General features: G+C 55.6%; 3 protein-coding genes across 3 annotated transcripts; 2 read left to right on the top strand and 1 right to left on the bottom strand.

The window, feature by feature from the left end:
• Positions 1-923: 923 nt before the first annotated feature.
• Positions 924-5,057, top strand: VOLCADRAFT_91047 (uncharacterized protein; the record flags this gene model as incomplete). The annotated part of the gene is made up of 8 exons (XM_002950608.1): positions 924-1,251; positions 2,046-2,145; positions 2,607-2,715; positions 2,779-2,946; positions 3,085-3,262; positions 3,432-3,910; positions 4,216-4,384; positions 4,735-5,057. 8 exons carry the CDS (start codon positions 924-926, stop codon positions 5,055-5,057), a joined length of 1,854 nt encoding a protein of 617 aa, XP_002950654.1.
• A 648-nt stretch (positions 5,058-5,705) lies between these two features.
• nuoP3 (NADH:ubiquinone oxidoreductase 22 kDa subunit) lies at positions 5,706-7,141 on the bottom strand. The gene has a single exon (XM_002950498.1). The coding sequence runs from the start codon at positions 7,066-7,068 to the stop codon at positions 6,478-6,480; it is 591 nt and encodes a 196-aa protein (XP_002950544.1). The 5' UTR covers positions 7,069-7,141; the 3' UTR covers positions 5,706-6,477.
• A 411-nt stretch (positions 7,142-7,552) lies between these two features.
• Positions 7,553-12,392, top strand: snap34 (uncharacterized protein; the record flags this gene model as incomplete). The annotated part of the gene is made up of 7 exons (XM_002950607.1): positions 7,553-7,762; positions 8,835-8,930; positions 9,260-9,396; positions 10,155-10,351; positions 10,737-10,834; positions 11,029-11,146; positions 11,635-12,392. The coding sequence occupies 7 exons, from the start codon at positions 7,553-7,555 to the stop codon at positions 11,733-11,735; spliced, it is 957 nt and encodes a 318-aa protein (XP_002950653.1). The 3' UTR covers positions 11,736-12,392.
• Positions 12,393-16,501: the final 4,109 nt, after the last annotated feature.

Here is a 16,501-nt window from a genome sequence, read left to right as displayed (position 1 = left end):
TGTTTCCTGTTCATGCCTGTTCCACTGTATCCTTCTTTTGTAGCTGGTGTTCAGCTGGAGCATGATTAAGACATTTGTAGTCACACGTTCTCGTGTCGGTTACATAATGAAGAGTAGATGGTATAAGCCTGGTTGTCGAGCAACTCACTGCCGTTTACCAGCAGTTCGCTTGACCCAAGTTCACCCAATTTTTTGCCGCTATGTATATTAGAATGATGCTATCACGTAACCTGTTTACGCTGTTGGTTCTTCCGGGCAAATGTTCCTAGGCATTTGTTCTGAAGGCTCCGTACAAAGGTTTCCTGCTGACATTGGCGTGGCATGGTATGTAAAGCGTGAAGTGCCAACAGATATCTTAATGACGGGTCTGTTTCTTGCCATGTTGATGTCATTTTACTGCAGCAGTCGCCGGGAATTGCGTTGTGGATATTTCACACTAAACTTAAGGCAAAACTTAAGATGTCAGCGAAGCAGCCTAGGGAAATGACAGGATACTTCACACCCTACAGCTCTGGTATTTCTACAGGTATCAGCTGTATATCCTTAATATCCGTCTGCTTCAGTAGACATCGACTCTCGCAAATGATTATATAGTAACGCTTCATCAGTACACATACCTTGTTGGTTGCAAATTCGTTGGACAAAACCCAGTACTAACAGTCACGGTTTCCACTTAGGTACAACGGTGCGTCGAGGTCTCGGACTCGCGTTCCGCGCATAAATTACGAAACTAGTACAGCGTAGACGTCAGAAGTAGCTATGCTGGAAAAGTCTACGAGCCGCGCTATAACTATAGTTAGACCCACGACTCTGACGCTCTTTCGCGCAAATTTCAAAAGTTCTTGGCATAGTAGACCTATTGCACAGCTACAGCATAAATCTTTCTTTTTCTCTTTTTACGCAGCGCGGTTCTGGTCAAATAAATGAAACATCTCGCAGAGGGTACCACCAGCGGAGCACCCGCACGGCTTTCGTCTATCGCCTCGGCAGAGCTTCAACGGCCCCTTCTTAACCACGATGACAAACCATTATTAGCGAGCTCGAGCACACATTATCACGAGGGCTTAACCACAACCTCGCTTCCGAGTGGAGGCTCCCGACTTGAAAATTTGGAGGCAGAGCAACAGACTGCTGAGACTGCAGCCACGGCAAAGCTAGCCGGCACGTCCACCGCTCCCCGCCTCTCACATCCTCCAATCAGCTATTTCCCAGCTTCTGATCTGGATCAAGCTCCCAACGACCCTACAGCCGGTGAGACTCAAGACACGAGGCCACCGCATGACACGAGGCATACCGCTTACCCACCTCGCACTCAGTCTCTCACCCAGCTGCCTGCCCAACTTCACAAAACAAAAAGACATTCGCCTCTACGTTCGTCACCAGAAGGAACTTTGGCTGCCATCCCGCCACACGTTAGGCCTTGCTCCCCTTCCCAGTACAACACGACCTCCACTTGGCGTGTTTCTGATGCTGAGAGTTCCCCCAGGAGAAGCTGTCTCCATGGTCCCCTCCAGGTCTGGTTTGAATGCGCTTCGTGGTGCTCATGATGCCAATACGCGTCCTTGGCATGCGCATTCCACATTCCACATTCCATTATTTAGCACCACGTAACCGCCACAACAGCCGTGCTGCTGCTGCCGCGGCTGCTGCCCCTGCTGCTGTTGCTGCTACTGCTGCTACCCTCCCATGTCCCACCATCCGGTGGCAACCCTTCCGCCAGCCCCATCGACTGGGGCCCAGGCCAACCTGAGCTGTTTTGGTCTGGTCGGTTCCTGCTCTGGTCTCAATGTTTCTTAGGGGGTTTAGGGTTTTAGGGAGCAGCCCTCAGTTACCCAGGTCCTCCCTTTAACGCCCGGCAGGGTCACACAGCGCGGCCCATGCGGCTGGGTATCGGCAGTGGATGGACTCCGAAACCAGCAGTAGTGGCCGCAGTGGCAACGGCGACGGCAATGGCTGTGTCTCCTGCCACCTGCCCATCAGCTGTTCCGACACCACCTCCCTCTTCTTTCTCACCGTCGCCGATACCCCAACTGCCCTCGTGGCAGCCCTCACCTCCACGGCGGTTTGGGCGTTTGTTGTGCTTTTCGTACTCTGGATCCGGGCCAGTTGGGACGAGGCAGTACTGTACGATAGTCCAAAGATCGAGTGAGTGCCAAGAACCGGCCAAATATGTAGCGGTGGAAGCAATAGGTTGGGCAACATGGATCGAGGGTATGGCAACATGGATCGATAGTACGGCAACAGGGATCGAGGGTACGGCAACAGGGATCTGGGCAGCAATGATCCGGGCTATCCACTGACATAGGTGGCGTTGGGGGCTGTGGAGTGTGGGGTTGGACGACGCGCCGGCGATGGCGATGATAGCGATGGCAACGGAAGTCGCAAATGAAAGCTTCCCGTTGTTGTGCAACAGAAGCTACGAAACAGAAATTGAGCGGGTTGACGGTCATTACATTAAAAGTAAGCCACTTACCATACTTTACCATGGATTAAACCTGACTTTAAACAGAATGATCTATCCTACAGATGTGATACCGGTACACTTTTTAAGCTAAGCGGTGCGACCATCCACCACCGCATCCACCATCGCGCTCTTCGCCTCACAGGCTAGCCCTCCTCCTCATCGTACTCTTCCTGCAAGCCGTCCCGCGAATTTTGGAAAGCGCCCTTCAGCCCTTCGGCGAGCTGCCCGACTTGTGGTACTTCACCGCTAAGGTGCGGCCCACCCGACTACGACTGCGGATGGCCCTCAGCCTGGCGTTCCTCACCGCCGACCAGCTACAGCCGCTGCTGCTGCTTAGCTTCTCTGTCTACTCCGCCTTCTTTCTATCTAAAGGTGAGCTCCTCAGTGCGCTACAGAACGTGGTGGTGCTAGCCTTCGTGGCTTCCTTGGATACGGAGCTTCTAGAACAGTTCGTGGGCTGGCGTTTTGGCGGCGGCGGAGCGGTAGGAGGAGGAGGGGGAGGGGGAGGAGGAAGCGGAGGCAGCAGAGAAGGACGGGGCCGGCGGTGTCGAGTATGGTTAGTAGTACGGGACTTGGTGTACAGCGGGCGGGAATGCCCGGCGGCGTGGCGCGCCGCGCAGGAGGGGGAAGAGGGGGAGGATGGGAAAGGGATGCTGTGTGTTTTGCGGTCGGAGGACGCGTCGGTGGCGGACAAGTGGGGGGTGCTCACGCGGGGGCCATGTGGGCTCGGAATCCTGGATCGGGCGCCGAAGAAGCTGGCAGCAGCAGCAGCGGTGTCGAAGGCAGCTAAGGAGTACGGTGGCGGCCGAGGCACCACGGGAGGAGGATGGCGTGCCGTACAGGGCTCGCAGCCCCCATCCTGCTGCACGTCGTACTGGCCGGCACCGTAAGTATGTGTACGAACGGAACAGCGCAATTTTATGGTGTGTGGTGTGTTCCACCCCCTGTGTCCGTTGTGTCGTCCCAGGACAGTTCCCTCTCTTATCTCAAGCCTCTTCCGTCATCTCCCAGCGGATCTTCTCCATTTTCCACCCGTACACTTTCGTACATTCGTACAGGCAATCTCGGGAGTTGAGCATCGCGTTTGTCGGTGACGGCGACGCGTGCTCGCGCCTAGAGCCTGTCTGTACGGCAGTGAATCTGCATGTGTGCGTTTTCTCATGGGCCGATGTCGGCGAGCAAGTGGTGGAGGAGTGCTGGCGGCGCAGTGCTGGAGGCGCCGGGGGCGGCAGCGGTGGCGGGGGCGACAGCCGTACGGCATTGCCGCCGTTGTCATTGCTCGAGGGTCAGGTCCCGCGTGCCAGCGGCGGCAGTGGCAGCGGCGGCAGCAGCCGTCGCCGCTGCGACGGAGGCGGTTGTGCTGCCCCTGTTTTGGCCTCTGGCGCCTGTTTGGAATGGTTTCTACGCGGCATGTCGCAGCAGCAGTGGGCTGATGAACTTGACAGTGTGAGGGCACATTCTGGATGAGTAGCGGTGCTGACCTGTGCTGACTGGTTTTCGACTTGTTGGAACCGAACATCTCTGACAGCAATAGCCAGAATTTTCAAATTTAAAATCTGAAAATTTTGGAATATGAGCTTTTGTGTAAAGTGGAAATATGTGTGGGCATCTGGATTTGCTTTCATGAACGTTTTAGCCGAACGACTTATCATGAGTTGCCTTTTGCGACTTTGTTGCGTTTCCGCTCCAATATTTTATTGTGCGGTATCTCACTGAGCACTGTACCGATATGCGGAACGACAAATGTGCAGGCCACCCGGGCTGCACTAGTGCGGTGCTTCCCGGAGTACGTTGAACGCTTCCCGCTCTTGAGCCCTTTCGACGGGGACTTTCGCGATTTGAACCTGGGTCCCCACCATGTGCGTGCCATCGCTGAGATGCTTACACACAGTCCAGACATCTCAATACTGGATCTTTCAGGTAGGCCTATCGTACAATGAATCCGAGTTGTAGTTGTGTCGTGCACTTTAATGACGTTGGTCCACTCTCTTTTCTTGGCGTCCTCTGTACATGCTATATTATATTTATTATTTGTAGTTGCTGCCCGGACTCAAACATGGAGCGAATGGCCCAGATTTTCCAAGAGCCCAATACAAAACCTCCTTACGATGGCCTGGACAAACACCCGTCACTTGTTGTCGTACTGCTGCTGCACAAATGCTACTCCTCGGTCTGCTACCCACGTAGACATATCCCAGTGCCGCTCCGCCGCAAGTATGCCGCAGAATATGCTACAAAACCATGCCGTACTTTGCCGTACATGTTCACAGGTAATCCCAGCATCGGCGACGCCGGCATTCTTTACCTTGCTGAGGCGCTCAGGTTTGCGCCAAGTTTGGACGAGTTGATACTCGACGACGTGGGAATGAGCGATGCGGGCGCACGTGCCCTGTTGGACGTCCTCTCTGCCCAACCAGCTGCGCTGCGAATGCGACTGAGTGCCGCAGCCAACCAAGCGGTTTCGGAGTCACTGCTGGCGGAGCTGCACGGCAAGGTGGCGTTGCCGGCGCAATTGCGACGAGGCGGCCGTACACGTCGTCGCCACCGCCGCCGCTGCGGCAGCAACGGTGGTGGTGACGGCTGCGACGGCTAGCCGGGGCGGGCGATATAGGCACTTGAGCATTAGGATTAGCATTAGCATCAGCAGCGTTAAACGCATCAGCTGCCGTAGCGCTACCTGGGGTGCTGGTCCAAGGATGGGACCCAAGAAGGGGTGAGCGGCGAAGGGGCTGCGGGAAAAGCTCAAACCAACATATGTGAGGCTACAATAGCACGGCATGTTACGAACGAAACGTGACATATCGGAGTATTTTTTGTGTGGCTATGTTTTCTAGAGTCTACCAGATTTGGGGGCAAAGGATGCCTCCCGTTTGCTCCTCTTTTGCCATTTGGCCGTGTCTGAGGTCCATTTGTTGAGGTACGCATGGGGCTTGCGGTTATTGAATGCCGTACAGCCGTACAGAATCCCGTCAGAACGAGAAAAAAAGCTGGCAATACCATGCCGTACGCACTATGCGGAGTTGGTTAGCATTGCCGTTTTGCAAGTAAGTTTAATCATGTTCATGACGACGAGTTGATGACACATGGACGTGCCATGTTAGATCTAATCGGGTTATATGTATGTATGTATGTGTGACCTGAAGGGGCGTGTTGCGTTGCCTTGAATGCAGCAAGTGCAGTAATGCTACGGCACTCCCCAAGCAGCTGTTTTGCTTCCGAGCTGAAGTTGAATTTGAGGTATAGGACTCAAGCTTGCATGTCCCAGTGCTCTTCAGCAACCTCCGCAACAACCACATTTACATAAAAGGAAAAATACGTTTTGCAGACACACACACATGCCGTCCACCCTCTTCTTCCTACCCACCCACAAAAGGAGGCGGCGCCCCGGAATCGCGCCCAAACATCCACCAATGACCCAAACACCAACCCGCAAACCAAGGTCTGAACTAAACCCCAAGTCCCACTTCTTGTTCAGTCGACTCCCCTTCCGCTCTTCAGTCGATTTCCCTTTAGTGTCACAACTGCTCCAGGGATGACATCGTCACGTCACCAAGGCCCATCCATCGACGGAGAAGACGTGTATCGAGACAAGGGAAAACCCCTCTCCCCAAGCAGCCTGGAGTTTCTCCCACAGACAGAAAACCTCTATTAAGCTGTCAGGAACCTACGCAACTCCTCCAAGACAAACATTAAGCTCCTCATGCGTCCCCACTCAAGGTTAAACCCTAGTGCTTCACTACACCACCTGCAACATCACATGGTAATGTGCCTCGTTCTGCGCTCTCCCCCTTGCAATAGCTGCGCATGGGCCGTGTTAAGAGAAAGAATAAGCCAACCCGGCATCGTGGCAGGAACTGTCCTTTTTTGAGGTAACCGTCCTCTTCACGCGCGCGCTTGCGTGGGTTATATCCCCAGCGCGCGCCAAGCAGCAATCCGGAGCGGACCCCCCCTTTCCTCCTTACTAATGATGCCTTCGGTTGATTAAAAGGGGAGCAGGTACCGTATCGCGGTCCTTAGCCCCAAATCTCCACGGTCGGCTTGTCAAACTGCTTTGCTTTGCTGTCGTGCACGCCGGCGAAAGCCCAGTCAGAATGCAAGATCCACGGCTTGATGGGGCCGATGCCCACAGTCATGCCGTTCAGCTCCGGGCCTAGCGTGATGTAGGAAGCAAAGTACGAGGTATCGCGCTGGTAATCCTGCACGATGTCGCGGAACATCCGCTTCACAGCACCTCCCTCCTCGCTCTCCGGGTCAATGTTCGGCATCTTGCCCCAATAATCCTTAGGGACATACACGTGCGCATCGGGAATGTGCTGCGTGTAGAAGCCCATGTTGGGGAAGAAGTAGGTCGCCGGGAACCCATACTCGATAAGCGCCTGCGCCAGGGTCTGGCCCGCAAGGCCGCGGACTTTATGGAGGACACCGTTCATATCCACGACAGTGATTTCCACAAGCTTGTCAAAGACTGTGGGCGTCTGCGCTGGGCCGTGCTCCTCCTCGTGCTCGTCATCGTGATGTGCGCTAGCACCGAAAAAGCGTCTTGGCTGGACAACAGGGATCAAGTTCAAGCTACGAAGCTGGCGGCCTAGAGCCCGCAGCGCCATTTCCTAGCGTGAACCAGAGTTCAACCAGACAGGTCCCGTCCTCAAAAGGGGCAAATAACTATCGTTTTGCTCGGATAAGGAGAAGCCATGAGAACTAACCATGCGGGCTACTCCTGAACGACACAGTGTTTAGTTTGTAGTACAAGTCTCATTCCTACAGCCCAGTCCTACGAAGGTCATGGAAACCTCCTGACCTACAGTTCTAATTGTGCCCAAGGAGGAGTTTTAGAGTGAACTGTCCTGTCCTTTTGCCTTGTTCTATTTAGTTTCTTCCTGCATCAACAGCCATCCCACGGCTGTTGTTCTGCCGACAGACGACAAACGTTTATAAATTTCATTACCTCCCTCTGTTGATGAAAAATATTTAGGGACGTAGCAGGGACGGATTCATCTTCATAACCTGGACCGGAATTAGCTCCGTCGTCTCATCGCACTCGGGGGTGGCCTCGGTACCCTCCCAGCTTTGTCGCCCTCGGGACCGACCATGTGGAAAAAGGGCAGCCCTTCAGCAACGACTATCGTGCAGCAGCGGCAAGAGGAGCAAAGTGCCCGCAATGAGCTGTTCGCCGGCAAAGATGAGATTCACATCGACACGACGCAGATCCCCCTCGCGGACCAGACTGTGGGACAGCTCGTGGACACAGCCGTGAGAACACACAAGGACACGACGGCAGCAACGCAGAGGGCTTTAAGGGTAAGAGCGAAAGCAAACGTATGTGCACAAGTCTAAACCAAGCTTGCCAAGGGCTGATTGGCTGGCCGGGAGGACGGCGGGGGGGAGAGAGGGAGGAAGCGGCATGGGGATTGAGGGGACGACAGGGAATACGCATCGTAGTAGTAAGTCGCTAGGGAGAAGCTACAACACTTAACTTAGTTATGTTGCTATTATTTTTTGGATCGGGTGTACTGTGTGGTGGCCGGCTTGACAGCATTCAGGGGTCGCGTGCACATGGGGGATGGGGGAAAATGGCTGGGAAAAGCAAAAAAAGCACGGGGGGCCGCAACAAGTAGATATCGTAAATATGACTCCTGGGTCGCGATTTGTTGTGGGAGGGGAGGAGAGGAGAGGAGAGGAGAGGAGAGGAACGCCGTTTTGGCAGACTGACAGTGCTATCTAGTGCTATCCACCCCGACGGTACCTGGGCTGCTTTCCTGCAAGAGGTTGGAGCATTAGGCAGCAGCGTGAGACGATAACAACCGTGGGGTAGGACTCCTAGGGATCGTATACTGATTATTAACTTATTGCGTTCCTAGGTACGTGCTGATGGGTGTGTGGCAAAACAAAATCGCAGTGATGTTGATCCCATGATGATCGTGTTGTTGTTGGTGGTGGTGGTGGTGGTGGTGGTGCTGCTGCTGCTGATTACAGTGGTGGTCGCGCTTTAACGCTTAACGCTGCCCACAAACACGATCCCCGGCGCCGCGCTATTCATAACGACTGCTAGCTGACACCATGACTGCATCTGTCCATGGTAACCATGTTTTAGCGTTTCGCAAGTGAAAACCGCCGCAGGGCTGTGTTGCCAGCCAGTCCACCGTTACGATCTCTTAACTTCCCGACCATTCTAATGCACGCACATAGCGCGACCAGCCTGGGCCTCCTTTTGCTGAACTGTGTGTGTGTGTGTGTGTCTGCTGGTAACGTTGCCGGGCCATGTCGTGGTCACTAAATGTGCGCGTTCCGTACCTCCTCATGATGTCTCCCCTCGCACGTTTCCTCACCCCCCCTCCCCGCCCCACCACCACCATCACCAAAACCATTGCAGGCAATTGAAGAGTCCAAGCAGATTCAGTCCGAGACACTGAAGCAGCTGGAAGATCAGGACAAGACCATGAGCAACATCAGAAATAGAATGGATCATGTGGGGCGACTTGGGGTTCAGTGGGACTGGGGTGGTTGAGTAGAGTGGAGTGGAGTAGTGGTGCAGCGCTGTCTGTCTGTCCGTCTGTCTGCCCGTCTATCTATTTGTCCGTCTAATAAGATATAGTGTTCGTGGTGTATTTGTCCTTTCGGCGCTTCTGGTCTCCATCCACCTTGCCACTCGGGGTATTTTGATGCCTTCCCCACCTCTTTTCTCCTCATCCTCTTCGTTCTCCTCTTAATCCACCTGCTCCTACTGCTCCTACTGCTGCTACTGCTCCTACTGCTCCTACTGCTGCTGCTGCTGCGGCTGCTGCTCCTCCTCTTCAGATAAATGAGGAGCTGACGTACGCCGAGAAGCTGCTGAGCTACATGCGGCGGTGCTGCTGTCTGTGGGTGTGTGACTCGTGCACGGGGGCGGACCCGGAGGAGCAGCGGAAGAAGGAGTGGAAGAGCAGGGTGGACAGGTGCGTGCGGAAGAAGGGGGGAAGGGGGAAGGGAGGGGGAATGTGTTTTCTTGGGGGGGAAGGGGGAAGGGAGGGGTAATGTGTTTTCTTGGGGGGGGAGGGGGGAATGAGGACTGATGCAAGAATGGAGCGGCTGAAGCCACGAGAAGATCGACGGGGGCCGAATCGATGAGTGGTAAGATGGAAGGTAGAGCGGGAGCAGAGGAGGTGGGGAATGTGTTTTCCCGCAGCCTTCCTGTCTCGGTCCTTTAATGTACATGTGCATGCATCTGTGTTGTGTGTTTTACCGTCCCCCTTTTCCCTCCCCTTCCCCGCCCATTCTTTAACGAAGCATGCCCCCCTAACCCACCCGTTCAGGGACAGCTTACTTTGCAGTGTCTCCGTACATACGTTTACATGTCTTGTACGACTGTCACGCATATTCGACACGCACTAACTTTCCATCCAGGGGGGATGCCCCTTCCGTACTGCAGTGAGCTCCCTGCGTAAAGACCACCTCACCCTTCTTGCCAGCTGCCAGCCGCGGAACCTGGGGGCTCTGCTTCCCACCCACCCCTCCCACGCCCTCACCTCTGACTTGTGACTTAGAAGAACCCACGTGTACGGCTTATCTGTACGGCATCTCAAATTTCCATGGCGCCTGTTTCATGTTAATTCCGATACCCGCCTCCCGTTTGCTTTACTCTTGGCGTGTTACCGCTGTTCTTGTGTCTCTGTTGTCTGGGACTACGGTTTTCAATGAACACGGAAATTGGAAGAGGTGAGACGCGACCAGGTGCATCAGCGGCAACGGGATACAGCAAAGGCGGCGGCGGGTCCGCCGGGGTTGCGAAAACCGCCGCCGCTGGCGGCCGAGCGGGCACATCGGGTGGCGACCGGGGCGGGGAGGCCAACGGCGGCGGCGACGGAGGCCGCCGCGGCGGCGACCCGGACATTCGGCTTCCGTCGGAATATCGTGAGTAGTGTACGGCGGTGGGGTGTAGCAAATTGCACGGCAGTGTACGGATGTGTAAAACGCAGATTGCAAGGCTCAACCGCCGCCAGCGTCGTCCTCCTGCCTTGCCGCCATGCTTGCGACTTTCTCCCGGGCCCAATATTACCGGGAAGGCAAACAGACGGACAGACAGACAGACGGACAGACAAACAGGCAGACATCGTTATACCTGCCTTGCTCCACTATCGTCCCTTTCATGGCACCAAAGGACTCCAGCAGTTGTTGGTGCTTCGGACGTCGGCAGGGGAATATTTGCTGCTGCTTGCGTCATCTTATATCATCTGAATCTCTCTCCTCCCACCAAACCAACTAACCAACCAACCAACTAATCAAACCAACTGCCCAGGTGCCACTGAGATGCGGCTTCATGAGGAGACCCGGAGACAAAATGACATGATTGATCAAATACACGCGGGTTTGAACCAGCTGCTGGAGGGGGCCAAGGTAGGTGTCGGGGGAGGGGGAGGGGGGGGCGAGGGAGGGTGTGTTTGTTTCCCTCCCCACCCACCTCCATGTCCCCCCACCTGCACCTCCAAACCCCCACACCCACCATCTCTCCCCCACCACCTGCATCTCCCCCCCCAACCTCCATCTCCCCCCCACCTCCACCCCCCCCCACCTCCTCTTCATCCCCTCAGGTAATGCACGACGAGCTCGCCTCTCAGAACCGTGAGCTGGACGTGTTGGACTCCAAGGCCGCCGCGACCAGGGACCGAATCAACGACGTCAACAAGAACAGCCAGCTGAGGGACTTTGGTAAGCTGCGGGGGGACGGGCTGGGCTTTGCGGGAAGGAAGGGGAGGGGAGGGGAGGGAAGGGAGGGGAAGACGAACCACGAACGAGTGAAGCTGCTGCCAGGGCAAGAGTGTAACAGACGTAGAAGGGGGGGGAGGGGAGGGGGACGTGCGGCGTCAAGAGAGGACTGTAATGTGTGTCGCGATCGTGTGTGTGTCATTGGTTGATTCATGGCGTGAGGACCCCCTTGCCGTGCAGCCGTAAGGGCCCTTACCGGGGCCGATTCGCCCAGACCTACCCAGACCCTAGGCCCCGACATATACACCCCTCCCCCTAATTCCCTCCCCTCTTTTTTCCTACTACCCACTTGCCGCATGCCTCCTCCTGTCCCGCAATCTCTCACCCCCTCTCTCTCTCTTCTATTTCCCACCACGTCCTCCTCCTCCACCCTGTTTTTTTTCTTCTCATCAATCGTCTTTGCTTCGTCGCACCGCCGAGCTGCGACAAAGGTCGCGGCAAGCCCAAGGCCAAGAAGGAGGACATGCTCCCCACATTGCCCACACAATCCGAAGCTGCAGTGGCGGCAGCCAAACGATTGGCGGGGTTGTAGTGGCGGTATCCTTGCGCGCACGTACACATGTATGTGTGTGTCTCTGTGTGTCTCTGTGTGTGTGTATTGGGGAGGTTGGTTTGGGGGCTGTACTTTGGGGGCTGTACCTTGCCGCAGTGTTGATAGCGGCTAGGTCTGATGGGGGGCCCGGTGGGATTCACGTCCCTGGCGGGCATGATGCTGGTGATGCTGGTGATGATGATGATGATGATGATGACGTTTGTATTGTGTGGGGGGTTGCTTGTTTGTTGCATGTGCGTGTGTGTGTCTGTATATACGTATGTGTTTCAATCAACTGATAACCGCGAGGAGGAAATCCGTCTGTGTGTGCGTGTATGTGAACCACCAAGTATCTGACCGGGGCTGACACTGGCCAGGGACACTGCTGCCCAGCCCCAACGGGAAGACCGCCTCAGCTCTCTCCCCCGCGGACGGGAGCGGGGCGCGAAGGGGCCTCCGTCCCCTCCCAAGCAGCCGAGAGCCGCAGGTCCGCTAGTTCCGCTCTCCTGGCCCCCCCCGGGGGCGTCGCACGCGCGCACGCTCTCATGAGTCAAGGCTCCGTCACGCAAATTTGCGTTCACTGAGCCTGAAACACGAAACAAGACTCCTCTCCATCCCCGCGGCCTGTGTGTGTATGTATGTTGTTACAGGGTGGTTAACTTCGCCAGCGGCCCCCTTTCCCGGGGCAGTCCCTGCTCTCCCCTGCTAGAGGGGCACCCTAATCCGTCACCCCATCCGACTTCAGAATGTATTCGTTGGGTTCGGCAACTCACCACCAGCATCCAACCAAATCTAGCGGATCAACGGCGCATCAACTTAGTTCCTGGTCAGCTCGCAAGTTGATATTATCACGTCCTACACCGTCCATAAGATGGGGGGCCACCTCCCATTTCATCACTCCTCAAACACCCGAGGAGCCGGCAGGCAGATTTGAACCCGGGTCGACTGGGTCGACCGGGAGCAGAAGTCAGGCCTTAACCTCTGCCAGCCGCCTGCCTGTGTGTATGTATGTGCGTGTATGTATTATGTGCATGTGCTCGTGTGTACGTTTGAATAACTTGCACCATGGGAATACCTTGGTGGGTCGCAATGTTAGGGCATGTCAGGGCACGAGTAGGAGTAGCGACTTCAGGGACACGGCTGCACCTCCCGCACCGAGTTACGACTTCCTCCGTTTAGTCGACATGTGACGTTCTTCGAAGCACACTGATGCTTAGGACCGCCTTTTTCTACACCCCACCCGCCACACCCCACCCGCCACACCCCACCCGCCACACCCCACCGCCTCCAGGGTTTTCGTTCTCTCCTCTTTCTGTCAATTAAGAACATTTCCTGTTCTTATGTGATGTGTTGGTGGGGGTATGTGAACCTCCGTTCCTTCCCTTGTTGGTTGTTGTTTCCGGGGTCCTCGCAAAGCGCAGTGGTGTGCTTGTGTGTCTGCCTCCACCGTCACCGCCGTCACCACCGCAACCACAACCGCCACGCCGCTTAGGGTCCTATTGCCGCTGTTTCGGTATGTATGTATGTATGTATGTCCGTTGGGCGAGTGCAAGAAATTTGTCCTTGGGGATTGTGCGAGGGGGGAAGCATGGGGGAGGGGAGTGAGAACATGGCGGTGACAGACGTGGCCAACGAATGCGAGGCGATGAGAGGCGAGGCGGTGAAAGGGGGAAGATTTATGAACTGGGGGCTGCGAGGTCGTGAGTGTGTATGTGTGGCATAGTAGAGAGTACGCGTGATTGAAGTTGTATTTAGCCGATAGTTCAAATCTGCGGGCTGAAACGTAAGTAATGGTGCACGGTCACCATTTTGGTGGTGGGAAGGGGAAAAGGTTGCAAAATAACTTTGCTGAGGCTTAGGGCATAGTGGCGAATAGCGGCCGGCAAGTGGGATCCGGTGTTAGTAAGTAGAGGGCTTGAAGGGAGGCGGGAGGTGGTGCAGGAAGGAGATGTTTTCGCGTATTTGGTTTCGTTGGTTGCACGCTACGTTAACTCGTAAAGCAATGTGGAGTCTGCCTTGGACGCCAATTTGGGACTTTGTTTTAATTGTAGTAATTGAAGTATGGAGTGAGTATTGGTTGGGCTGTGAGACTTCGCAGATGGGTGAAATGGCTTTCTAGGGTCACGAAGTTTGCTTGTTTCACTAACTCCAAGCTCGCTGTGCAAGTGTACTTTGGTGTGATAATGCATTTTCCCCTCGTTTTGCTCAATATGCGCGTGGATACCACTATGCGCATGGATTTCACGCTCCCGTACAATACGGCGAATTGAAACAACAAGAACTTTGACCGCATTCCCTGCAAGTGGCTCATTCTATGACCAAGCGGGCTGCAGTTCATACCGTATTTGCATTTTTGGCTGGCCCTCGCGTCTATGTTACCTTATAGTCAATTTTAGACCACGTTGTAACCTAAGTTATCACGAGCTTTGTTTATTTGCTCCCCGTTTAAGGATGGCTAATTCTCACAGTCCGCAGCTTGGGGTTGACTACCACTCCCGCATGGAAGGTGGCATTCTGGGGGCGATCGGCCGCGTACACGAGCGCAAACGAGCAGCCCTAGCGCGAGAGGCCGAGGAGCGAGCAGAAAGGCGTCGACGACGCCAACAACGGCTGGCTCAGCAGCGCCACATCGGGCAGGTACGAACAGGGTGCTCAAATAACATCTTGAAAACATTGTATGTTACCACCTTTTAACAGTCCCAACCCTCCACATCCGGACACTCGTGAGCACACCCCGGCAGCAATCCACGGAATCCAGATACCTTAAATACCAATATCCTAGTCAAACTTATCAACCAGCGCCATCTCTCCGACTTCTCCGCAAGGTCCTCGGCCCTGTCATCTCTGCCCTTCCGCAGGATTTGCAGCCTCTCGCAGGTGGTGCTGGCTGGGCTGCGTCGACGGCGACGGCGCCATCTGCCTCCGCCGCCATGCCCCGTGCTGGCGGTGCAGCTCCAAGCTCGCCACCCGGCGCCACCGTAACCCCTTCCCTGCCACCCAATGGCCGCCTGCTTACCCCCGAGGAGGTCGCAGCTCTGCTGTCGGACCTCAATGGGGGCTCCCCGCCCAGTGTTGAGGAGGTGGGGGCTCTCGTGTGTAACGGAGGGATAGGTGGCGCCCACCGTGTGCGCGTGTTGCGTTTGATGCGACGTCTGGCCGAATAAAGAGCTGAGACTTGAAGAAAACACGGCTAAATTCACAACACGATGTTGTGAGGGGGCTTGTCTGCTCGTCACTCCCAAAACGCCACTCAAAAAAAACAAAAAAGAGGAGACATGGAAGAAGATGCTACGACGGTCAGGTGGAAGGAGTCCAGAAGCGTGCATGTGGGTTTACGACATGTAGATGTCCTCTTGTTTATGCCGTTCCTCCGGTACCCTAACACGGCCCTATGGATTAAATCCAGCGCAATGACACGCAACCTCAGCCACCAGCTTCCCAGCTCCAACCCCATCTGTTGCTCGTGCTCAGGCCTTTGCATGTGCCGCCGGATGCCCTACGTCCCCTATCCCTAACCCCGAGCGACCATCATCGAGGCGCATCGCGCTGCGGCCGCTCAGCAAGGACCCCTTCGTGCCCTCCGTGAAGAAGCCCTCCATGTCCTTTATGCCATGTTTTGGGATTTGGGACTTCCCATCCGCATCTCTATTCCTCCATCTGCAGCCCCCGACTTCTCCCCCAGCACCACACACACACACACACACACACACACACCCCGCCTTTCCCGTGCCATTTGCCCGTGCAGCCGTTCACTCATCCACACACCCCTTAGCCCCACTCCACGTCACGAAACACAGAAACGCCACACCTCCCCCTTCTTCACCCGGGGACTCCGGCAATGACGAGGTGATTTGGATGTCGGCAAATGTTCTTCTGTTTCCTGCTGGCATTCGTCTTCCCCCGTCCCGCCCTTGCTCAGCTCATGCCGGTGCTGCTGCAGTGCGATGCGGACCCCGCCAGCGGACATCTGCCCTCCCACCTGCTACCCTCTGTGGTTGTGGTGTGGAACAGGTGGGGGCGATAGATGTGCCACCGTATGCCTGCATGTTTGGGTTGTACGAGGGGTTTCAGCGTTTGTCCAGGTCGACGTCTCAGCACCCCGATGCTCACATACGTACGTACATACAGACATACAGACAGACTCATCATACCCTTTCTGCCATCTCTCTCTCTACGTAAATCTACCTATGCGTCGCTTCCTGAAAACCAACAGGCGGGTTAAAGGGAGGGGACTTCCCGGACTGGGGCCCGGGGAAGCCTCCCGCTCCGAAACCCATACTGCTGCTGCTGCTGCTGGTCCTCGAGGACGTGAAGGCGGTGGCGGCGGCGAGGGGTTTTGCGCACCTGGAGGCTGTTGCAGCGTTTCCTGATGTGTTGCGTTGCTGATGCATTGCGGGGCGCGGCAGTGCGACACCGGGGCAACGACATCGGCGCCGCAGTGGCTTGCATGGGGGCTGCAAACCACCATGAAGTGCTATTAATGCTTTTTGGGGCAGCATCAGTAGCACTAGCAGTTGACACAGCTGTAAAACAGCTGCAGCAGCAGCCATCGTAACCAGCCATGGCGGCAGCAGCAGGATTACCAATGCAGGCGACGAGCAGTAGTAGCGCTGGCAATAGCAGCAGCGTTAGGATTCCACCAACCACGGCTCTCAGCCAGTTCATCACCTGGAAACCGCTGCATCGTCAGCGTAACCCATTACCAGCAGCGGCAGGAGCAGCGGCGGCGGCAGCAGCACCAGCAGGGATAATCCCCGGCAGCCCGC

The sequence above is a fragment of the Volvox carteri genome (genome assembly GCF_000143455.1).
Source record: "Volvox carteri f. nagariensis unplaced genomic scaffold VOLCAscaffold_19, whole genome shotgun sequence".
NCBI lineage: Eukaryota > Viridiplantae > Chlorophyta > Chlorophyceae > Chlamydomonadales > Volvocaceae > Volvox > Volvox carteri.
The sequence above is the reverse complement of the archived record's forward strand: the minus strand, read 5'-3'. Positions and strand labels throughout refer to the sequence as shown.